At 45.3% G+C, this 25636-nt stretch overlaps 1 protein-coding gene across 1 annotated transcript in view; it reads right to left on the bottom strand.

Annotated features, from left to right (window-relative positions):
* Positions 1-25636, bottom strand: part of RYR3 (ryanodine receptor 3) — a 581277-nt gene that overhangs the window by 64093 nt on the left and 491548 nt on the right. The window contains exons 61-67 of the mRNA XM_045815782.2: positions 24667-24788; positions 20000-20049; positions 19540-19600; positions 17431-17669; positions 15922-16003; positions 8492-8622; positions 1537-1857 (exon numbers count right to left, since the gene is read on the bottom strand). Coding sequence (XP_045671738.2) covers positions 1537-1857; positions 8492-8622; positions 15922-16003; positions 17431-17669; positions 19540-19600; positions 20000-20049; positions 24667-24788 — 1006 coding nt within the window. The remainder of the gene's footprint in view (positions 1-1536; positions 1858-8491; positions 8623-15921; positions 16004-17430; positions 17670-19539; positions 19601-19999; positions 20050-24666; positions 24789-25636) is intronic.

A 25636-nucleotide genomic window follows, 5' to 3' on the forward strand; every position in this document is an offset into this window, starting at 1 on the left:
GGAATATCCTCTTGGTCCACTTGATGATAAAGATCAAAATCAGAGTAATTATAAAAAAATTAAGTGAAATTAGTAAGAGTCACGAACCACTGCCAACGTGCACTGTGTTTTGTGCATTAAAGTTTCTTTAGCTGGGGGGCATTTCAGTAGGCATCGGCCCTGTTTCTTTTAAATCTCACTACCTTATTTTTTACTTTCACAGCAATGACCGTCGTAGAAGGAGGAGGTGAAGACAGCTACCTGCTGAGACGCACTAACCAAGGAGCCAAAACTCAGCTAGGAGAGCTCAGGGTTCCCACCTTATGCAGGTTCCCCCTGCCCTACCCTGTGGTGTGCTTTTGCTCCCACCCGGAATTGGAATGGCTATTCCAGATGTGGGTGAGTTGGGGTAACAACTTAAAATCGACTTTGTTTTGGCACCGGCTAGGCCGTCTCTCTTCTCTGCCCCTCTATGGAGCTGAGGGAGCCCATCCTTCCACCTCCTTCCTTCCCTGAATCCCTGATGAATTACAAAGTAGAGCTTCTCAACAAACTGCCTTGGGGTTGGCAATATTCTTGGGCTAATAAGTAAGAAGGGAACATCAACTTTATTTACTCGTATGTTCATAGAGGCCTGCACTATCTAGTAGCCACGAGCACCCAGAATATTTATAATTCTGATCTCAGTTCATTTCAGAGACAGGAAGGGGGCAGAAGCTTTTCTTCCCTGGTCTTGCAGAGGACTACCCCCTTATTTGTCTAGGAAGACAAGTGTCAGGGTTGGGCTAATAGCTCCCTTTGGCCCAGCCACTGTGTTTCCTGGTGCAGGGGGTGGCGTGGGAGCTGCCTACCACAGAGCTGTCTACACTGTGGGTCCATCAAAAGCAATGACTGTGCCTTGGCTTCTGTCTCCTCGGACTCTGCTTTGACACAGAAGACACTAAATATTCATGATTTCCTGACTGTGGGAAGTATGGTTATTCATTTTTCAAGCCTTTCCTTTTTTTGAGGTTGCTTCAGGAATAGAAAATCAGGTAACAAAATTCATTAAGAGCCTACTGCATGCAAGGAATTCTAGAGGAATGCAGAAACAAAAAACCAAAAAACCCAAAGTGATGCTATTATGAGCCTAACTAAGGGAGTGTCTTAGAAAGCATAACATGAAATACGAACGCTGGCAACTTCCAGTACAGCCCAGATGGGAGTGAGTTTTAAACGTGTACAGAACACACAGGAGCACTTACGGGGAACCTATGGAGATTATTCCTGGAAGAGAAAATGGGATGCTTAAGTACCAAAAGCAAATAAAGCAATGAACATCCGGGTCAGGCAGAGTGTACAGAGAAGGGCCTCCTGGAGATCTTGAGGGACCTGGCTTCGTTGGGGAGCAAGCAGGAGCATTTGCTCCAAGAAGCTCTCTAGGGGAATAACTTTTTACTGGGAACTAAGAGGGGGAGGGAGACTAGGTTAGAGATGGACCGAGCGACCAAGAGAGAATGCAGGCACCCTGGCCCCGGGGTGGGGCAGGGGGGAGGGGAGAAGAGGCCTTTGTGGTACCTGCGATGCGCTTCATCCAGGACGCCTCGTCGATGCCCAGGTTGTTGTTGATGATTTTCAGAATGTTTCCCAGGATGACACTGAGGTGTTCAGAGGTGACCTTGGTGCACCAGGGCCCAGTGCCGGGTGGCAGGTGCTCAGGCCCCCGCTCCCACCAGTAGGACAGGTAGTTGCAGAGCATGGGCAAGATCACCTCGATGACGTGAGGCATCTCCGTGTACCGGGCCCCTGACTCGGCCAGGTCGCCGATCTCCTTCATCAGGCCTTCCAGCTGCGGGATGTCAGGACACATCTCTTCCACTGTGTCCGGCATGCCCAGAACTGACCGAGAGGGTACAGGAAGAATACAGGGACAAGAATTCAAAAGCACAGATAATGCAACCTATTCTGTCTGTCCTATCCTTCCTTTGGTCTTTGGACATTAAGTAGCCACCCTCGAGCCTCAGATGAGTGAGCACTGGATGTGGGGGAGCTTCAGTCCTCCAAGTGTTTGTGTAAAGATGACAGCTTCCAGACGCGAGGTTGGCTTCCTGGAAGCCATACTCAGGTTAAAACACTTCAACTTAAGGCCAAAGGAGTGTAACAGGGACAGCTGAGGGACATTTCCTAAGGCTTCTCTGAGATGAAGCCAGTCTCTTGGCTTCTCCCTCTCTGTCTCACTACATGCATGGCAGAAAAAGGTGATACTAGATGGAGAAAAACAACTAATCTGTGTTTAGTTGAAAACCTGTAGTTCAGTCACCTGGATCTCTGTACTGTTTAGAAAAGGAAAAGACACCTCTCTCATCAAATATTTCTTCAGCCGGACCAGAGACAATATTACTTTCCATCTGGTTGAGATTTTGGGGGGAAAAATTGCACTTATGTTAATTTCTGCATTTACCACAGAAGTTACTGATGAGGCGACCGGTGCCAAGGTCTTCTGTCATATGAGCACTTAAACCTTTTTGTTTGTGAAGGCTTCTGTGCAAGGAAGAGTGAGTCAGCCCCATCTTTTCCTCCCACTGAAGAATGTGGTCACTTCACTGAACACGGACAGACAGGATGACGCAACAGATGGAGTTCAACATGAACCCAAGGAAGGCTGTCAGATACAAGAATCGCAGCCAGGGGCTCCCTGTCCTGTTCTCCTTACGCGAAAGGACAGGACAAGACAGGAGGAGAGACCAGCAGCATCCTGAGGTTCCTGATGGGTAAGAAGATAACAAGGGCTCTGAAAGGAGCACCAGCCCAAAGCTCTGTCTCCTCTAACCACCCCTCCCCTGCCCCCATCTTCCTGGGTCAGGTCCCACTGGACCTGGGACAAGATTATATGCAGACTCCACCCACAGACAAAACTTCTCACACTGTGGCCAAAGCAGCAGGCACCACAGGGTGCTAGGGAATCGGAGAAACCATAGAAAATGTGGAACACTTTTCTGGAACATCAGTTCCGTTAGATGACTTGAGGAAATTATTTTTGATATTTGGAAAAAAATGCAAAGTTCTCATGAATTTCCAAGGACAAAGCAGAAGACCGCAAATAAAATGCTATCTTTTGTGAACAGGCCCTTTGCCACTGGGGTTACTGCTGGCTGGAAGTCTCCCTTCTCTAGATTTTAGGTACATAAGCATTGAAGGGTTGATGAATAAGAGAGGTCACAGCAAATTCTGTGGCCTTTAGGAATATCGGTCAGTTGAAAGGAACTGTTTTGGTTTCTCCCTTGATGGTACCTCTTGGAGCAGAGACACGGAGCAATGCTGGCTGTCTTGGAGACGATTCTGCGCCTGAAGTAAGCAGGTGTGCTGGGTGGCATGAGCAGTCGCAAAGCAACAGACGCACAGGGCCTCCCTGCTACGGGGCAGGACCCATGCGGCCCGAACGCTCTTTGCCTAGCGATGACGTTCTGCTGCTGTCACTATGGCTAAAGAGCTCTCTTCCTTGGAAGTCATGAGGGGACCAATGTCCTTTAAAATCCAGACAATTCAAAGGGCACCTGGGTGGCTCAGTCAGTTAAGCGGCCAACTCTCTATTTTGGCTCAGGTCATGATTTCAGGTCCTGGAATCGAGGCCCACGGCAGGCTCTGCACTCAGTGGGGAGTCTGCTTGAAGATTCTCCCCCCCCCCCACTTGTGCTCGTGCTCACTCTAATAAATAAGTAAATCTTAAAAAAAAAAAAATCCAGACAATTCAAAAGGATTAGTAGCATGAAAGCCAAAGAATGTGACACTCCTGTGATTTACAGGGGAGGGGAATTCTATGGGTCATATGTGGTTTACTGCCAATGCTGGTCATGTGCAGAGAACGTCTGGCCTATACCTTGCAGCAGAACCACCATCAGGGGTGACATCAACATGGGGTCTGCAGGAGCCTCCCACACAAAATCATTTTACACATACAAGAAGTCACAGACAGAGAAAGGAAAGCCTTCTATCTTGAAACTCGGCACAAAGAACAGTGCCAGCAGCCACGGATGTTAACTGAATTCACCACTGTTTGCTCTCAAATTATCAACAAGGCAGCTCAGGGGTGTGTGTGTGTGTGTGTGTGTGTTTAAATGTCACACAGACAATACATTGCCATGGACATTCTTCCCCCTACCTAAGAAAAGAGTTGCTTCAGGGTGCTGCTCTGGAATCGTTATAATGACCTTTAAAAGTTATTTATATGTAATCGGGCCTTGCGTGAAGGAAACATTTGTGATTCAGATGGTGTTTTATACTTCAAATGCCACATAATAAGCCCACAGGATGAAGGCTGCTGAATTATGTACCTGAAACGCAGCTTCAGCTGGGTCCTATCAGAATCTGACACCAGACTGTTGGGGTTATCGCTAGAACACACTGTCCTTTCATCTTCTACATCAGTGGTTCCCAAAGTGGGGTCCTCCCAGCAGCAGTGGCAGCATCACGTGGAAACTTGTTAGGACCTGAATCCAGCTCTACTGAGTTAGAAACTCTAGGGGTAGGACTCAGCAATCTTTGTCTTAAGCCTTCCATGTGATTCTGATGCATGCTAGAGTTTGAGAACCACTGAGTTAGGTTCTAGGTCAGATTATCTTCACCATGCAGCCCTTCCCCAAGAAGAAGGCATCAGAGAGGACCACCTCTTTGTGTAGGCAGACCGCTGACATGGGAACTGGAACTCCTGCTTTCTCTGGAGGGCTATTCATTAAGGGTCTGGAAATAAACTCGCTGACGGCTAGGGTATCTTGTTTAATAATCTGATTAACAGAGCACTGCCACACATAACCTAAGGGTATCTAATTTTGAATACCTGGGAGGTACCAGTATTAAGCCTTTTCTAGGCATATCTTAATAATTTCTGAATGAATCAGAAAATGCCCCAGGGTCTTATAGAAGAGTTACTAATATGAGTAACTGCTGGCAAAACACCGTCAATTAATAAAGATGTCCAATTCAGTGAAGCCTTGATACTTCAGCTCATATTCTATTTCTAAACCAAAGACTCACATCATCTGTCACCCTATACACCCCTCCCCCACCTTGGTCCCTCAGGCCACGCACTTTGTATAATGAATGAAGTCTACCTGCTTAGAGTCGGTTAAGCCATCAGTCACTCTCTGGCTTTAGGCAAACCCGATTACGCCGGAATACATTTTCAGGTATACTCTACTTTTCATGGTCAGCATTCCTCTGTTGATTAACTGAATGATGGAAACCATGGGCTCAGGGGACTTGGGCACACCCCACAGTGTGTCACTGATGGATGAAAAACTATGTCGTCTCTAATCACATTCTTCTCTCTTTTCTTCCCTGTGGAGTATGCAGTGATTGATATTTATTTTTCATCTATGGATATGTCTTGTTAAATAAAGGTAAAGTATATAAAGTAAGAAGGAACATATCTCCAATAGCCCTTGAGAAGAACAATGGGACTTCCCAAAGCTCATCTAGGGTTTCCCCCATTTTTGTCACGTCCTCATTTTGCCTGGACTATACGTCTATGAGCTCAAGATTAGAGGAGGTCCATTTCCCAAAGCACAGCTCTACACATTGGTCAAATAGAGACATACGATCTCCTCAGTCACAGCTGGGGCAGAACAAATCGATAAATATCTAGTGCCGTCATGACCGGGCCCATGTCCCTTTGAGCTGTGGAGCAATATGTTCGCTGGCCTGTGCCTCCAGATGTCACAACCAGAGCCTGCCCACTTGCTCAGCTCCCATGTTAGCTGCAAGCTGTGACTCATTCAGTGTCAGGAAAGAGGAGGAGAACAAGGTTAGAGGTAGATTTTTGCTAGTCCAAGAAAGGGAAGAAAGGGGAGAAAGGGTGAGGTGAGGCTGAGAGGGGTGGGAAATTAGAGAGGTCACGGGAGACTCTGGCAAGTTGTAGCATCTGGGCAACGTCTCTCTCCTAACTCTGAGAATACCAGTCCCCACTGTATTTATGCAAGCTTGGAACCCGAACTTCATTAAGTGGCCTTGTCTAAGTTGTCCTGGTCATCCTTCTGGGGGCGATGCGCTTCTTTCTGGAGTAACGAGAAGTGGGAACAAAGCCGCTGTGGCTTAGCGCTCTGCATTCATACATGGAGAGAAGAGGGGGACCTAGGTGTGTGACATGAGTAGAGTTCTAGCTCTTAGAACCCTCTCAGGAGCTCAAGACAGCTTGAGAAGGAGGCTTGAACTGAATGGAACTGCCACACAGTCTAGTCATCTACTGTTAACATCTATCAATATTTTCAGAGAACACTGGGTCTGAATAGGATAGGTTCTGGTTTGAAATGGTTTATTACAGTTTTTTTCTTCCTTAATATCGACTAGGCCCACAGTGTGGTAATTTTTGCTTCATGTTACATTAAATCATCATAGTTCCTTCTAGCAGGAGTCCAAGCTGTATTCAAGCTCCACTGCTTGAAGCTTCCCTGTTCTATTCCATTGACTTCCAGTAGGATCACAATTCATCCACATAGGAGGACCCTTCCTTCCGTCTCCCTGGGAGCAGATGTATAAGCTGCCTTGGATTCCAGCTCTAGAGTATTCTAGGAAACTTTTTCTGTAAAGGGTTAGATAGTAAATAGACTTTGCAGGCCCCAGACAGTCTTTGCCACCATGACTCAACTCTGCCTCTGTAGTTGAATTGGAGCAGAATGTGCCACTTGAAAATATGTCTCCTTGGCACAAGGATTATTTTGGGCTGATTATTTTTAAGCATCTACAAACACAGGAGGAGCTCTGAAAACAGAGTAGAAGTTACCCTTGTGTAAGAAAACTCTAAATTTTATAAAGGAAATTTACATTAGAATGGAGGCCCATACCGGGAAGTGAACCATTTACCAGAGATCACTTCTGCATCTGAGAGACTCATCTCGGAGCAGGGCAAACGTTTACCAATGTTTCCACTTCTCCCCTTTCCGTGAATTGCCTTCCTTCCTCATCCCTTTCCTTAGCTCTGAATGGTCTGTCTATAAGCCTCAATCCGCTGGCTACATTTTGAGTCTCATGTTTTTGTGGGGTTCCTGTAAGTACTCACGTGTCTATAATTACAGTTTTTTTCTCCTGCTAATCTGTTTTGGGGGGGGGGATCTCAGCCAAGAACAATTAAGAGTAGAGAGAAAATTAGTTTTCCTCTCCTACTTAGTGCTAAAGCAGACACAGACAACATGTAAACGAGTCGATGAGACTGTGTTCCAATAAATCAGTATTTACGAAAATGCGCAGCGGCCAGATTACGCCCAGAGCCCTAGTTTGCCTACTGCTATTCTAGAACTTAGTGTGTCAACACCCATATTAACTTCTCTTTCTTGTATAATTTCAATCCCTTCTGGTGGTGTGTTTTTCCTTTTTAAAAAATTTAAATTCAATTAGCCAACATATAGTACATCATTAATTTTTGATGTAGTGTTCAATGATTCATTAGTTGTGTATAACACCCAGTGCTCATCACGTCACGTGCCCTACTTAATGTCCATCACCTGGTTACCCCATCCCCCCCACCCCCTTCCCTTCTGTAACCCTCAGTTTGGTTCCTGGCGTTTAGAGTCTCATGGTTTGTCTCCCTTTCTGATTTCTTCCCATTCAGTTTTCTCTCCCTTCCCCTATGATCCTCTACACTACTTCCTATATTCCACATTGAGTGAAACCATATAATTGTCTTTCTCTGCTTGACTTATTTCACTTAGCATAATCCCCTCCAGTTCCATCCGTGTCAACACAAATGGTGGGTATTCATCCTTTCTGATGGCTGAGTAATATTCCATTGTATATACGAACCACATCTTCTTTATCCATTCATCCGTTGAAGGACATCTCAGCTCCTTCCACAGTTTGGCTATTGTGGACATTGCTGCTATGAACATTGGGGTGCAGGTGCCCCTTCTTTTCACTACATCTGTATCTTTGGGGTAAATATCCAGTAGTGCAATTGCTGGGTCACAGGATAGCTGTATTTCTAATGTCTTGAGGAACCTCCATACTGTTTTCCAGTGTGGCTGTACCAGCTTGCATTTCCGCCAACAGCATAAGAGGTTTGTGTTTTTCTGTGTTTTATTTTTTAAAGTGATAGACACCCTGTGGTCATCATCCTTGGAAACACAGCCTCTCCCTGGACTTGGAAAGTACAATTAGGTTACTAGTGCACGTGTGCCCTTCTGATGACACTCTGGAGAGGAACTAATAAAGAAGTCATGTCCCCACGTGCAGAAGGGGACTTGAGGCCCAGGGCAGACTAGAGAGCCTAAGGCTTTAGGATGGAAGGGATTTAGAAATCAACCACACTGTCTCATTGTACAGAAGAGGAAGCCAAAGTCCAGTTATAACCAAGTACTCGCCTGTGTCCATTTTTCCAGTAAAATGGAGACATACAACATGGACCCTAGCTTTGATCTCCCGGCCCCTCTCAGACTATATAAACTAAAAGTGCTTCAAGGCTGCTGTTCCCTGCCTGGGTGGCCTGTCTTCCTGGCTGCTCGCCTCTCAATGCATGGGTTGATGACCTCTGAGGGAAGATACTTACTAGACCTCTCCCTGGGGGTTTTGGTGTTGAAGACTGAGAGTGGATTGTAGCGGTTAAGGGTGGGCTCCAGGAATGCCACTGGGATGGCAGCTGCCAGTGAGGCCAGACATTCTCCAAGGGCAGGACGTTGCCTGGAAACAAAGAAGTCCATTTAGAAATGGTGCCACCACACGCTGGCCCCATGCATGGTGGGCCAGGCCTCTTTCCCAAGATGTCTCAGGCCATCTCCCCACAGATTACTCTACTGGAATCCCTGGATCCTGGGCTCAGTAAGATTACAAGCACGACTTCCTCCCTGTTTTTCTCTGGACACTGACCAGTGGTGTACAATGGTCTTACCACATGGACCCTGGTTCTTAAAACTGGTTAAGGCAATGTAGTGATACACAATGTAGCTTTGTTCTTCTCCCCCAGAATTTCTGAGAGCAAATTTTGCTGTCATCCAAATAGAATTTGATCCTCTGTTTTCAAAATGTTTTGAAATCTTTTGTGTAATCTGTGTCCAGTCCCTGCTTTGGATGGAGCTGCTGTCCACCAGTGGGAATAGATAATGGGCCCAAAGCACCAATAAGACACAAAATAAAAGACCTGCCTTGCAAGAGAAACAATATGTCCTAAAGCACATTGCTTGATTTAGAGGAAAGACCTCTTAACACCTCTTACTTCTCACAAATATTCTACACAAATATTTGAGTGACCATCATGTATAAAGCTCTGGGTCTCAGGTCTTTCTGGGAAATGAGCACCCAAACAAGAGTAAAATGCTTAGGATTCCTTATTCAGATTCCTAGTTCTCCAACTGAAAGAACTTGTGCTTGCTTGCCTGCTAACCAAGTCAGCAAGCTAAGTAGTGGGAACCAGCCACGGGTTGGTCACAGCAGAGCTGGTACTGAGATAGCTCTTCTCCCTCCTGGACCTGGGCTTAGTCTGGGAGTTGTACTGGCTAGCTGAGCAGGTCCTTTCTGCTAGTGAGGCATACAGCGACAGTGCTGGCTTGAAGGGTCCTGTACGAGCGCTCACATCTGTTGCTTTCTGATGAATGAGAGACCAGAGCCATCTGTTTTTCCATCGTCAATATCTTCTGTCAATTACTGGCATTCGGTCACTGTCAGAATACACACCTGTTATGTGTTACACACGTGATGGCAGTTCCCAAATAAGGAGGAGAATGTCTTCAAACTAATACTAGGCATTCTTTGTTAGACCACGATACAAAGGTAATTAGTGGAAAATTCAGGTGACAGGTCTATACGTAAGAAGTGGATGGGGCTTACAGTGTTCAAATATATCTGGTTTACCTTCCTTTATGTCTGGCCAGAGTGAGTGCGTGCTGGGTATATGAAGCCCACTAGCAGAATCCCCGGGAGCTGAGGGTGTCAGGCTGCATCTTGGGGGATGTTATGGAACCATCATGGGGAAAACTGCCAGCTAGACAGGGCACACTTGGAGCGAGGAGCAAATGCTTACTCGCCTACCACAGTTCTGTGGAAACAGAAAGGCATTCAACCCTCAGGGTTCCCTTCAGCTCCCCACCAAAACCGGAACTGAAGGCTGTGTTACTTGCCCTTCCCTGTGGTAACAGCCAACAATTCCAACAGCACCAAGAAGCTGGAGTGTCAAAAGTGTAGGGTCTCTGGACATGTAGAACAAGCATTTACTACAGGTGGGGGGTAGCTAGGGGACCCATGGCCTGTTGAGGAGTAAGCCACAGAATCTGAACATTAGCCTCTGTCTTCCAGACAGTAAAAAGCCCTTCTCCTTAGAACCCTGAAGCAATGCGATAACATAACATATTTATGGTCTAATTATGAGAATTAGGATCAACGTGCAACTTCGTTAGAGCAGAGGAAGAGACACACTTGAATTGGCTTAAAAATGTGATCTTAATTGGTCCTGAAAAAATAACTTCATATGGTTATCTGGGGTAAAATCAGAGTCTGCTGACAGGCAAGAGGAAGCTGCTGGACCAGAGGGAGGGGGGTGGAGGGAGAGGGTGTGTGGGTGAGTGAGTAGAAAGCTGTCTTGGAATCTGCCTCCCCACCCCCCATCTTCTCTCACATTACCAAACTTACGAAAAAAGTCACCTTTTGATTAATTTAAAGGACAATTAATATATGTAGTTTTAATCCCTATCTTCTATCTTCTTCTTAGGCTCAGCTTTTAGGGGACTAGCTGATAGCTCGCTTAGCTGGGAAGTGTTTAGGCAGACAACTCTAAGATCAGCCTCCAGCAGGCAAGCCTGTCCTCAGTCAGGCATCACTTTCTAAGGTGATGGCACAACCTTATCCTTGCGCTGGAGGTGTGGCTGTGAGATTCCCCCATCCGGTCCGCTCTGGGGGCTGAGCAGCAGCCCTCAGACAGCAGACGTCCTCTGTGTCCTGTGTCTTGTGCTGGTGCTGCCCTGCTGGGAGGCGCGGGAGTGAGGCTGGGGCTTCTCTGTGGGAACCTTCGGCACCACCACGACCTCCCTTCTGAGCAAGCCTCACTGTTTCTACCAGCCACAGTGGCCACTGAGGAGAAATACTCTATTTCCTCAGTCTTGCCTTTCTGGGAGGAAGAAAGAAGGAGCTAAGCTGTGAGGGTGAAAGAAATGCCACAGGGAGAGCACTGATGCAAGAAAATCTGGGCACAAATCAGGATGACAAGGGGATAAGGTCCAATCTGAGCTCAAACTCTATTTGGCCCAGCAAGATGAACCTCGGAAACACTGGGGCCTGAGTTGCCCTGGTGATAACTGGACCGATTCTTCTTCTCTGTTCTCTTTCTCTCATCAAAGTCCCGATCTCACAAAAGTGGATTTCTAGAAAGTTAGTCTGGTGCAAAGGCAACCTGTGGGGGCAAGACACAGTTTTCCAGCGTTGTGCTGCCTCGGGGACATGCACTCCCTGCGCTCTCTGATATTAATTCCTGACAAATCTGGGTCTCAACAAGCTCACAGCAGGGCATTTTCTAGTCTAGGGCACACAATGGTGCTAATTAGCCATTCGGCCAACCGGAATAAGCAACAGTTCTCCTGGTTTCCCTGTGAAAAGTTCTGTGAAAGTAGAGCCCAGAAGTCTGCCAATGACCTTGGCCCCCAGCCCCCAAGAGGGACTGAGCAAAGACCTGCTGCTAGAACACTTCCCTGGTCATTAGCGCCCCCCAGCGGGGCAGGGTGGGTATGGCCAGAGCAGAACAAGGGTTACTGAAATAGCTGGAGCCACCAAAGGGTCTACTTGAAGAGTTCATTTACTGGATATGGAACTCTCTTCCTCCTTCCCATTCAGTTCTTACCGCCTAGTACGGTATTTTTCATATAGCAAAACTTGGTCAATGGTGACAGAGGGAAGAGGGTGAGATCTGTATTTCAATTTTGTTACTTTCTAATTTGATAAGGTGGAGGCTCTCCTTGTCCATCTCTTGATTTTATTTCCATGGATCCAGATCTAGCCTCTCAAATGCCTATCGTTGGGGATCCGGGCAGAGCGAAAGTCATCACAGTAGTAAGAATTATGCCTTGCACATATCTGGTGCTTTGCAATTTTGAGAGTTCCTTCGTGCATGTTCCAAAGGATGCTAAGGAGAGGAAGTAACATGCAGCAGAGGGGCAGAGTGGGGGCAGGCCACGGCTGTACAGCAGCGACACAAGTCACCGCAGAGGTTTAGGGAAGGTGTCGACGTTTGGTCAGAGGGGGCAGAGCAGGAAGGAATAAGTATCTCTAAAGTGTGAAGGGGAAAAACACAGTTTTCATTTGAAATAAAATGAAGGTTCCATGCTTAAATCAATTTTCAAGTTTCACTTCTTGACCGACCCCCCTCAAATGCTGTGATTAAAGTCTCTCCACATCAAAGAAGGCAAGTATTCTCCATGGTTAAATGCACAAGAACCTTAACCCTTTGCTGAAAATTTGTTGAAAACTCTACTTGTCAGTGACCTCAGTGTTGTCTCAATTGGAACATGTTCCAAAAGAAAGGTCTCTATTCTGTTTCAGTGACTTTCTTCTCTTTACCATCAACCCTATCACTGAGGTGTCTGGAATCTCTCCCATCCACAATGCTCACACAAGCTGCTGGAAACCAAATATTTAGTGGTTCCTTGCAACCCTGCAGACATTCATTAGCCAAGGAAACTTTAGCAAAAGGTGGTAGAGAAATGGTACATTTGACTGAAGTTTCCTCCCTAAAGCACACAAGAAATGGGGTAAAAATTGGGAAGACATTGGGATCTTTGCTGAATGAGAAAATGTGTGATAATGTCAAGCCACAAAGTATGGACCAAATCAAGTGGGGACGCTGAAACTGAAACATAATTTCTGGACTAACAGCAGAGTGTAGAAATCTCTGGAAATAAATATGGGGATTCTGAGGAGCCCAGAATATGAACTTGTCCTTGAAACAATGAGGAAAAAGGGGTGAGGGGAGCAGGGAGACCTGCTGGGGATGCAGGACCAGGTTCATATTGCAGAGAGGCAGGCAGGACAGAGTAGGGAAGAAGGGTACATGCCGCCTGCCATTCCTGTGACCTGGACTCTGAGGCTGGAGAAGCCACTGGAGGGGAAGTGGAGTGCAAGAGTGAGAAGAAACCTGTCCTGTAGCTGCTGACCCAAGCCCTCTACCAGATGGAATAAACCTACTTTAAATGACTATACAAAAGCCCTATGTCTTTAGGACGCACTAAAAACTTTACCTGTGACCTCTTACCTGGGCCACTTGCTTATTTTGGGGGAGGAACCACACCGAAGGCTAGAGGTGGATGTGGCCTAGAGCTAAAGGCACTGTGGGTAGTGTGAGGGGGTCCTGAGCCAGTTTGTCAGCTCTGAAGCTGGATGAAGTTTTTTCCCCACAATCCTTACACACACACACACACACACACACACACGTGTGCACACATGCTCCTTTCCGTTCTTGAGAACTAGCAATGTAGCTAACAATCAAGAAATACATGAGAAACATGGTTCCAAGGAAGAATTCTCCAGAAAAAAATACAGAAAAATTCTTTTCAATACATTCGTAGAAAATAAAAAGAGTCGGGAACATGGAGAAAGTTTGAGAAATATCTTACAAACCCCAAACAGGAAAGAGCCACTAGCTAAAAGTTACTTGGGAGAAAATGGGAAATGTGGAAGATTAAGGAAAAGCCAACAAATAGACACAATTTCTCTCTGAATAACAGCTAGGGAAAAAAACCAAAACACGATTACATAATAAAGTGAAAGATCTGTAAAAAAATGGAAGACCCAATTCTGAACACTGAGTTCTGAGGAGACGCTGAGGGGACTGATACAGAATAAACACATCCTGGAACATATTATAGGAACTTAATGAGCTTCAAGACTGAAGAAGGAATCCAATGAACAGCCAGGTTCTCCCCTCCCACTGCAAAGTCATGTGTAAGTAAATCACCTAGCCCAGGGCGCACTGTTGGAACACAAAGAAGCAAAGTCTATATGCTTCTGAGGGAAAAAAAAAAAAATATGACCCAAGGATTTCATACCACAGAAATTGTTCACATAGTCAAGGGGTAATATTCCAAAATATGCAAGGATTCAAGAGTATCTAAGAACTCTTACAGAAATAAGTACTTAATGATGAACCTGGCCAACCAAGAGACAAATCACAATACAAAATTTGGAATGGGAAAGTCATAGTTTAGGATTGTCTATTTGGTGAGTCATTAAAATATAAACTAAGGTAAACAACTCAGGGAATATTGGTCCTAGAATAGAATGTAAATGTTATAAGAAATTATTATTATTATTATTATTATTATTATTATTATTATTATTATTATTTTAGAAAGAGAGTGCATGTGTGTGTGCAAGTGGGGCAGGTCTGGGGGGGGAAGGGCAGAGAGAGAGGGAGAGAGAAACTTAAGCAGGCTCCATGCCCAGTGCAAAGCCCCATGCGGGGCTCAATGCCATGACTCTGAGATCATGACCTGAGCTGAAATCAAGAGTTGGATTCTAAACTGACTGAGCCACCCAGGTGCCCCTGTTTTAAGAAATTATATAGCAAAAAAGGAAATGTAGAAAGGATAGGAAGTAGCTAGGAATATAAGTGTACTAAATTTGCTTACCTTTTTAAAGTAGAAAGGTAATGATTATTTTATCTAAATAATAAATCTAAAGATAGTTGAACGATACAGGAATTAAGTTTTTAGTTTCATCCAATAGGACAAAGTTGCAAAGAAAAATGGATATTATGATCCCACATGTGTACGAATGTACATGTGTAGAAAATATCTGGGATGACACACCAAATTGTTAATAGTGGTTTCCTTTGGGAATTGGATCAGCTTGTTCAGATCCAAGACTTCTGAATACAATTTCTGCTACCAAAATGTGCACTGGTTTAAAACTACAGCTAATCTGACAGCTGAGAATGGTAAAGGTCCAGGGTCGTATCACATAGAAACTTATTAAACACTAAAGTAACAGCCTCATGTCCCTTGGGCTTTTGTGCAAGCTTTAACCACAGGAACTCTGGAAGCTATTTGGAACCTGTGATTATGAAGAAATAGACATTTCTTTAATGTTTTTTGGTCATTAGCACATGATTTAGCTTGGCTATACAGTACTGCTTCTCCAGTCCCATACCAGCTATCTGTTAAAAAACAAAATTCAGCTGAGTAAATCTGAAGATCTCATTGTCTTCAAGTGATTCATGAATCTGGCAACATCCCATCTAGCAAGTAGCAGAGTGCTTGGAGAAGATGGTACAAAATGGAAAGTTTTTATAAGAAGAAGAGTGGGGCAACAAAGTTACAAGCCAGAGAAAAAAAAGAAAAGGTTGTTCCAGGCTAGGTAGCTATCTCTCAGGGGGAAGGAGGTCTTGTCATGCAGATTACCTCATCTTCCTTTAGGGAGGGGGAGGGCCCTTGTGACAGATTACCTCATTGGCACCTATCAGAAAAGTCCTGATTTACCAGTTAAGATTTATATTTCTGCAGGAGGTTGAAACTGCAATTAGGGGGGCACCTGGGTTAAGTGTCTGCCTTTGGCTCAGATCATGATCCTGGGATCACGATCTTGGGATCGAGCCCCATGTGGGGCTCCCTGCTCAGCAGGGAGTCTGCTTCTCCCTCTCTCTCTGACCCTCTGCCCTGCTCGCGCTCACTCTCACGCTTTCTCTAATAAATAAAAATCTTAAAAAATAAAAAAATAAAAGAAACTGCAGTGAGGTTATGTATTAAGCCCTTTTTTGGTGACTTAGCCTGGCCCAAGTAATGCCAATTTGGGCCTTTGGTTTTCTTTTTAAGGCAGCTCCACAGAAGTCACAACTCTCAATAGCCTCACTACATCTTAATATTGCCGTAAACACTTGATGACCCAGGCTCAAAATCACCATCCCATTTCAGCGAGCATTTTGATTTTGCTGCACTGAAAAGATGTTGTTAAGTGTTGAAAGACTGTAAGTAACATTTTTCTAAGCCTCTTCCGTTCACTAATTACCTTTCAACATAGATATTCTTTCCGGTCCCAAGGGAGTAGAGGCTGCACAGGATGTGGTAGCATGAAAGCTGCACATCACCTACTGGAAAGAACAAAAAAGAGCAGTCATTACCATGCTTCAGTCCCAGCGCTCCACTTGGGCACAGGAAAGGGTCCACCAACAGAAAATGCGCTGCCATCACCCAGGAGCTGAAGACGGCACGTGCGCGTGCACCGCGCGCTGGCCCCCGCCCCCTTACGCACGATATAGTCCCTTTCTCCCCAGATGCTGGTTACTGAACTGGGGGAGAACCCACTGACAGGAGGACACCCTCCACTGAGCCATCTCCGTTCCTTTGGCGGCTTTTGATGTGAGCCGTATTGCTTCTCCCGGAAAGAAATCATTCGATCAATGAGATCCATATGGGATTTTTTTTTCTTTCCAATAGAGGGAGACCCTATAGTTAAGTTTTAGGCATAGTAACATTTCCTTCCTTTGAAAGGAAGAATGCAAGAAATCTGAAGTTTGAATGAGTCTTTTGTTAATTTCCTAGGAAGATATGTAGACCATCCCTACCTCTTTAGCCACAGACCAAAATTTCTCAGGTCCACCTGCCCCAAGTTCTCTGATGGACGTTTTTTCAAAAACAATTCAATGATATCATGATTGTGCCATGTTTCCTGAGGGAAGGGCATGTTCCACTTAGGAAGCCAAAGAGTTGGACCTCTTAGAGAGAACAATCCATCGGCTACATGCCCCTTCAATGTCTGGAACTCATAGTAAGGCAGGGACTAATTGAACATAACGAGAACTAATTTAATTTTTAGGTTTTCAACAAGGAAGGGCATTCTTTCCATGACATGAAATAATGAGTTTGGATGTTTCTCCATCCCTTTGCCCTCCTCCAAGGAAATAACTGATTTTCAGTTGTTCGGGGATATAGAACTCACAGCCTCAGTTATCGACAGTTGGTTAAATTGAATTAAATCATGTGCCAACATTTAAAGTGTGAAACTGAGCTTGGTGGCAGAATATTTGCACTAGGGGCTATATGTGGTACTAAAATGTAAACTGAAATAAAACCCACTGACTATGGTCTTCCTCTGAAGGCTCAGATAATGAAACGTTAGCAGCTTTCCTCTGCTCCTGGTATCCAATGAATAAATTAGGGCTTCTTAACAGGAAAATTGGTATCTGAAAAACCCTGGGAGCAAACCTATATCCCCTGCTGGATTACTCAGATAACCTTTTCAAATTAAGTGGGAACACAATGGCTGACAGCTAGGCCAGTGGGTGGAAAATTCTGGTCCTGAATAATAGTGAGGAAAAGGTGAAATATTATATACTCAAATTGGAGGATTTCTGCTCCTCTAAGTATTTATTACTTCATTTTTAAACCTAAGAAGAAAACAGTATGAAATAATTATCTCTCTGTTCTGCTTTCAAGGTCACCTCATGTGAATGAGTCACACAGTTCTCATCTGGGGCCACGTGCACAGAGCTCCGCGGTAGACAGGAACAGGACTCACAGAGTAAATCCACCCCGAACTGGTGCTGAGCAACGTGCTCAAAGATGGACGTCAGGATGGGGAGCAGGGCTGCCGTGGTATAGTTAATATTCTGAGACACGCCTTTAATCTGCGTCCTGGAATGGGTAAACTTCCCCAGCTTCAGGTTTTCTGAAGTCTTCTCTAAGTCTTCTGCAGCATTTTCAAAGAACGCTCGTAACCCGGCCTTGACCAGCTCTGAGCCTGACTTCATGACAGTCCTGTAAGCAAACGATGTTCCAGACCAGAAGCATAATCATAATCCAAACCTTTGGCCAACCCCCTTCTTCAAACTGGTGACTTGCAGTTTAACCCGGGGAGACACTGGACACGCCAGTCAACTGAAAACACTGAGTCAGAAGTGGAGAGAGAGCAGTTAGCATCCAGGAAGCCATCCGGATCACGCAATCCCGAGGGGGCTGACAACAGGATGGCGTCTTCTGTTGGACAGAGTCAGCACTCCACTCTTGAGGAAACACAGAGGTGGGTTTAGGATGAAACTGATCTTAGTCATCCGTTATCAATATAGGGTTCCAGTGGGCTACATTCCTCCATAAATAACTAATTGAAAGGAAGGAAAGGTGAGTTTTTCTTAGAGTTCATTAGGGGATAAGCTACTTTCATAAGGAGTAGCTAGAAATATTAGCTCTCTTATGATGCAGGACCTCTTAGAGAGAACAAAGATGTCAACTGAAGTTTAGATTTCTATTAGCTTATAGGGTTGTCCTAGCTTGGAAAAGGGAAGGGAACAGGAACAGAAAGCCCCCTTTAAAATGGACAGCTTCATCAGACGGCTGAAAAGAAACTACAGAAATGTGCCCTGTGGGAATGGAGATTAGCCTTCCCTCAAAACTATTTTATAAAACTTAGAATTGGAACAAAGCTTACAAGTCAACTATTATTTTCCATATTTTGGCATCTTATTCACAAGATTATGACAGGCTTGCTTCAAGGACAGATGCTTTTTATCTACAGCATTTTCAGGATAATTATCCAACCAACCAGAAAAATAAAAACAAAGAAATGAAGTCAGTGAGGCTTGCTCCTAGCCTGTAAGGAACCATGAGCTATCTTTGTAACTTTCTAGTCTTGGGTTTTGTCAGGAACGATTATCAAACATGCTGACCTGCATTTAAAAAAAAAAAGACGGGGCGGGGGGGGGGGACTCTCTCCCAAGGCAGTCCACGTGCTCCTGGCAAGAAAGGTTCCTCTTCCCAGCCACAAGGGATCTGATCCCCTGGGGTGCCTTGGCCTGCTTCTATGAATTTGTGCTGTCTTAGTATTGCGTGGGGGGAGGACACGCTTCCAAAAATTGTATGCAAAAGAGAGAAATGAACTGAAGGACTGGCCACAAGACAGAAATCTACTACAAACTAAGAATGGTTACCAAAAAATTGTTAAGGATAATTAAAGGGGATTTGAGGGGTCTGAACCCCTAGAACAAGAAACAAGGCTCTGGTTGACGAGCGTGTTAAAGAAAGCTCCCTGTCTGTCCTTGCCACTCCTCCTCTTCCTCATCTCATCAGATCATTTATGTTTATATTACTGGAACTTACACATGTATTTGTTAAGACTTCTTTCCCTTTCAGCCATCTTTCCTGCAAGACCCTCAGGCCAAGGGTTCAAACCCATCTTTGTCTCTGGTCTTTTTATCACACATCCCTGCACCTCCCTCCTTGGCTGCTTGGGATTCACAGTGCTACGGTTCCCATCCCAGGATGCTTATGGCCTCACCACCCATTAGGAAGCCCTTCCTTTTTTCTGTGGAGAATGAGGGACAAAGTGGCACTTTGCTCTATTACATATTTTATCTTCCGAAAGATGAATTTCTCAGGAAGAGAAGACAAGAATTGATCAAACGCTCAGCTTTTAGCGCGCAGTACATGTCATGACAGTGGCTCTCCATCATGTGAGCGGAGAGATGGAGAGTGCTAATGTCAGGCTAAGATTCATTTCCTTCCTGTTCCCCCCGCCCTCCCCCGCCCAGCTCCTGCAGAGCAGTGACATGTCTTCTCTTCTATATGGTAAGTGAAAAGAGAGGGTCAGAGAGGGAGTCTTGAGAAACTACTGGAAAAAACCGGGCAGACTTACCTTGTGTCAAGTGTCTGAGCTAAGATGTGAAGACAGCTCACCATTGTAGTAGAATCGCTCCCTAGAACCAAAAATATCACCGGTGACTCCCCAAACCCTTCAGCCTGTCTTTTAAATGCAGTCTTCTCAATATGCACAAACCGCAGCATAATTAACCACCAACACACAAAGTGCCAGACCTATGTGCGGGGACAATGCATTTATCTCTGGCCTGACACATCTGCTGTATGATGGATGTTAGAGGCAGAGCTTAAAACATTCATTGGTGTGGAAAATTTGAGCTGTTAAAGGTGCAGAGAGGTCATTTATCAGACTTCGGACCAATTTTCTATGGCAAATTTAGGTGACACCTTCGTCCTAAGGCTCAGGTTGTCTGCAGGCGCCGACATGAAGGCAAAATGCAAGTTAAGGATAATTACAGGGAGGAGTGAGGCTTTCAATGATACTTCTCTTCACTTACCAAAGAGGGAAATCCTGTGTCGAACAAGAGCAGCGAGTTTGCAGAAGAGGCTGAAGCAGAAAAGAAGGCGAGTGGGAAAGGCACAGAAATCCGAGGACTGGTTTGTACCCTCCCTCCCCCAGGCCGCCACACTTTATAACAAAGAGTACAGAATGGATTTCTAGGAAAATGCACCGTGTTCCTCTCCAAGACTCCTCTGGACCACACTAGGAAAATGTGTGCTCCTCGCTGTCTTGTTGGAGAACCATGAAGTCACCTTGGAGGCAGCCCGGACCTCACAGGACATGATCCTTCTGCAACAACTGCAGTATTTTGCAGTGACCAGGTTATCTCTTGCTATGGAGTACTATGTGCTGACACATTCATCTGTAGGACATTCGGGAATAAATGAGGATTCTGACAGGGATTGTGCTTTTTCCACCACTGCGACAGATTGCAAACCATTTTGCAGCCATCACTGGGGTGGGAAGCTTCCGCTGGGAGGTGGGCAAGCAGGTGCGAACAGAAGAAAATTAACAGTTCAGGGACGGGGGATCCTGTGCTTGGACAAAAACATTTTTAGGAAATTGCTTTTCTTGTCATTTCCTACTAGTCGATGGACCTGACCGAGTGGCTGTCCTAGCTGTGCCCCTCCCTGGAAGCTAGGAAAGCCCATCTGCTATGCTCTGGTGCTTTTTGACCCTACCCCACGTTTTCGCCCATATTTTCTATCATGGAACCCTTTGGAGGCCCAGCTGTATCTTAGTGTTCTGCTTTCTGTGGCATCTGGTAGAGAGCCTTGTGCACTTAGGAAAGAGCTCTATAAATGTCTCTGATCATACCACTGATGGACCCTTCCCCACTATGGCCGCGATGTGACCTGTATTGCCAATGGCTCTGGGGAGGAGGCTGCTCAGACTGACACCATTTGGCACAGCTAGGCAAGAACTTTGCAATGCCTTCAGCAAGCATTCCTTCCTGGTGGAACACAGAGGGGAAGGTAGACTACAAACACCTGCTAATGGGCCAAGGGCTTCCCAAGGTGAAGTGCAGAAGCCCTTCCCAGTTTCTCATTCATAGGTTGTTGCAGGCTTCCTGACCCACGTGGGGCAGAAGTCTTTTCTGGAAGAGCTCAAATAGAGAAGAACTATATCCTGAGTGTTGGCAGAGATCAAAACTCGCTCCCCTTTATGTACTGAAGTGCTGAATCACTATACACCTGAAAATAATATTACACTAGAGTTTGTGAACTAACTGGAATTGAAATAAAAACTTAAAAAAACCCAAACTTCATTCTTATGTTCCATAAATGAGTGAAACCATATGATAATTGTCTTTCTCTGCTTGACTTATTTCACTTAGCATAATCTCCTCCAGTCTCGTCCATGTTGCCGCAAATTTTGGGTAATTGTTCTTTCTGATGGCTGAGTAATATTCCATTGTATATATGGACCATATCTTCTTAATCCAGCCATCTGTTGAAGGGCATGTCGGCTCCCTCCACGATTTAGCTATTGTGGACAATGATGCAATGAACATTGGGGTGCATATGCCCTTTCTCTTCACTATGTCTGTATCTTTGGGGTAAATACCCAGTAGTGCAATTGCTGGATCATAGGGTAGCCGTATTTTTAATGTCTTGAGGAACCTCCATACTGTTTTCCAAAGTGGCTGTACCAACTTGCATTCCCACCAACAGTGTAAGAGGGATCCCCTTTCTCTACATCCTCTCGAACATTTGAATGAAGGGGGGGTAAACAGAAGGGGAAATGAACCACGAGAGACTATGGATTCTGGGAAACAAACTGAGGGCTTCAGAGGGGAGGGGAGTGGGGGATTGGGATAGACTGGTGATGGGTAGTAAGGAGGGTACGTATTGCATGGAGCTCTGGGTGTTATATGCAAACAATGAATCATGGAACACTACATCAAAAACTAAGGATGTACTATATGGTGACTGATATGATAAAAAATTATTATTAAAAAAACAACAACAAACTTGTTCACTTTTAAATGGCTTTCAATGAGTGCCCTAAGTCTACTGAGCTATCTACTGGACAATCATAGCTGAAGTCCCCTGTGGGAAGTTATTTATTTCTGCAGTGGGAATAAGCTGGAAACCCTGGCCTAGAGCTTCAGAGAACTCAGAATAAGTTAACAGAAATCTGACAGCTTGCAAGTGTGAAATTAAATAGGGACTGCTTTTTTTGCTCTTCCCATTGTGTCCACTTTTTAAAGAGCTGTGTATTTGATTTAAAAAAAAAAAATCATGGACTTAGGGGTGGGAGAGAGCCCGGAGGGACACGAGCCCCATGGCTCTGCCATGACTAGCTGGGCTGTCCTGGTGGAGCCACTTACCTGCTCTGGGCCTTGGTTTTCTCATTTCTAAGTAGGGAGTAATCACAAGATCCTCTTAGATTTTAGCATTAGGGGCTGATCAACACAGATATTTCTGGTGAAATGCGTCAAAGCGGACACATGCTCTGTACAAATACAAAGTACCGTTTCCCTAACTAAAGCAGATGGCGGAGTTGTTCGATCCTAACACTAACTAGGCTCTGCTTGCTGTCAGAAGTGCGTGCCCAGGCATGCCAAGCCAGGACCCGAGGTTTTCAAAGGCCCCTTCCTGCCCCCTATGGGGCCCATAATGTACGTAGAAGCACTGTCCTTAGCCCAGTGTTACGAGGGGCCGGAGCTCCCAGGTGCCTCCCCGTCTCCGGATATGCAAGTGACAAATCAAAGGACCACAGAGGAGAGAGGGTGGTAGCCCTGCTGAATGGCAGCAGGTGCAGAAGAGGTGGGGCGGAGGGGAAGGACACGGACAAGAGGGGTCTGGAGGTGTGAACACATTTGGTGCAGATGCTGCTGCTTCTGTGGGAGGGCGGCAAGCACACCGATGGATCTGGAAGCTATTTGCAAGGCTGATCAGAGGCAGGTTGTCTTCCAGCCGTGACAAATGGTGCCTGGCTGAACAAATGTTACATTTCCATGAATTAACAATCTCACAAAAATAGATGAAGAAGACAGGCACACCTGCCCTCTATTGGATTATCTGAATATCTCACTCTGCCCCTCATTTCCTGAACTTCTTACCAAATAGACCAGTACATCCTGAAAATATTTAGGAAATCTTTGATCAGCAACTGATGCTAAGTGTATCTCATTTTGATAGCAGGGGCTCCTCCTTTCTAAATAAATGAGATTAAGTAATGACTGCAGAAAAAAATGGCACTCCATGTGGATATAGAGGACTTCCATGCTTGCCCTAACTTACTGCCTGGGTCGCTCTGAGGCGCTGGCGTGAACCAGACCAAACCTCAGTGTCCTCATCTGAAAAATGGAGAGAATATACAGGTGGTTCTTAGAGCACGGTGATGTTTCACAATGATATGCAAGAGTTACTGCCCACTTGTGTAGGGAGGAAAAACCAGCTCACTGTTAGCTTTGGCCTTAATAAATGTTAGCTAAATCCTAAGGTTGACTATCCTCATGAGGGTGGTGATATTTAATGGGGGGGGGTCTTTATAAGGTATACTGTAGGCGTCCACCATCAATGGCTGTTAGGGAAGGAGTTGACTGTTTCCATTATAGTTCTTAACTCTTTGCCATTTAGAGGTCTAACTCATTCCCTGTCATTCTCAATCAAATCAGAGAAGACCACAGGCATGGTGGAATTCATTTTTAGCCTGATCATAAAGCATCCTCTGCTCTCCTCTCTCTCTTGAGGTGTCCTCATGTTATGTCTACTGCGCTGAGAATGGAGGCTGGTGATCCTGGGGAACATTTTTTTTTTCCTGTTTGGAACTTAAATTGAATTGTGTTGCTCTGGATTTCAAATATTGGATCATCCACAATAGGACTTGTTAAGATCGGATTCTTTAAAACAAATTTAAACTGAAAAAGCCTGGTAAGAATGGGATTGAAAACAGTGTTAATCTGTTTCTTCTCAATGTTGTGTGTTTGCCTGTTCAAGCTTCGGGATTGACTTTGCCTTTTTTTTTTTTTTAAATAATTTTTTATTATGTTATGTTTGTCACCATATAGTAACTCATCCTTAGTTTTTGATGCAATGTTCCATGATTCATTATTTGCATATAACACCCAGTGCACCATGCAATATGTGCCCTCCTCAATACCCATCACCAGCCTATCCCAATCCCCCACCCCCCTCCCCTCTGAAGCCCTCAGTTTGTTTCCCAGAGTCCATAGTCTCTCGTGGTTCATTCTCTCTTCTGTTTACCCCCCCTTTATTCTTCCCTTTCTTCTCCTACCAATCTCCCTGCTATTTCTTATGTTCCATCAATGAGTGAAACCATATGATAATTGCCTTTCTCTGCTTGACTTATTTCACTTAGCATAATCTCCTCCAGTCCCGTCCATGTTGCTGCAAATGTTGGGTTATCGTTCTTTCTGATTGACTTTGCCTTTTTCTAAATGTTATTTCAGGATAAAAGTTGATCTGAGTATATAAATTTTTCCCAAGACCTACTGATACCTCCAAACAGTGCTCTTCTCTTGGTTGCCAAAATAATACACAGATAAATATAATTACTTTCAAAACCAAGATGATAACCAAAACCTCTGTGCCACCAATCATCAGGCCACAGTTCATTTCTCCGAAAGATTCACCACTGAGTCTCCAGGAGTTAAGCACATCGCCACCACGACCTTCTCGTTTGTAGACTCACCTGGCCACCATTTCTTTCTCCTTATGAGAGGCATAGCCGCCGCTGCTAAGGGGCTTCAACGGGGACGACAGGAAGTAGAGGCGGTGGTTGGTGAAGTACTGATCAACCAGTGGGAGGAGAACCTGGAAAATCCACCATAAATTAACTTCCAGGAAGCTAACCAAAGCCCCTCCTTTGATTCCTTTGAAAAAGTTCATTTTCCATGAGCAAAAAGCCTCTGAACATAGGCCCTGGAATTTCCAGGAAACACCATCCAGTGGATTGCAGTTTCCAACACATTTTCCTCTCGCACACCTCAAACCAGAGGCCTTGGGGATATGGGAACGGAGAAGACTGTTAACTAAGGGTCCCAAGAACTATGCATATGGCGGAGTCAGCATTTTCAGGACAGTCTGGTGATACATCTGTGCTCAGTCATGCCTTCTTGGGCACGGCGTCCAACAGGAACACTTGGGGCCTGGCCTAGCACTACCAGCCTTGAGCCTTCCATCTCTGCTTCTCAGGCACAGTTACCCCAAGGCTTCGAATGCATTCAGTCCTCTGAGTAGGGTTCCATGGCAGAGACTGCTCCCTGGTACCCAATTCATTCTTCCTTCCTTTCTCTTAGCAACAGAAACCCCCATGTTTTAGCTGGGCATGGGGTCCCCCAGCTACAGAATACATTACCCAGACTCCCTGGCAGCTGGGTGGATCTAAAAATGATGGAATTTTAGCCACGGGGATAGAACTTTAAGGGAGAAAAGCAGCTTGTCCCTTCTTTCCTTTTCTCCCTTCCCACAGATGTGGTACAGGTGAGCCTGTCTGGACCACACTGACACAGCACACTTTAGGGGACACTGGAGCACCAGGAAAGGAAGCACCAAGTCCCGGAGGGGACGGCGTGCCGCGGAACGGGCTGCCTGCCCCTTCAGACCACCCTCCTGCCTCTGGACTGTTGCACAACACACACGGGCCCATCTCATCGAAGCCG

This window comes from Ursus americanus, chromosome 36, assembly GCF_024610735.1.
Source record: "Ursus americanus isolate L20-20 chromosome 36, mUrsAme1.1.p, whole genome shotgun sequence".
In the NCBI taxonomy this organism is placed as follows: Eukaryota; Metazoa; Chordata; class Mammalia; order Carnivora; family Ursidae; genus Ursus; species Ursus americanus.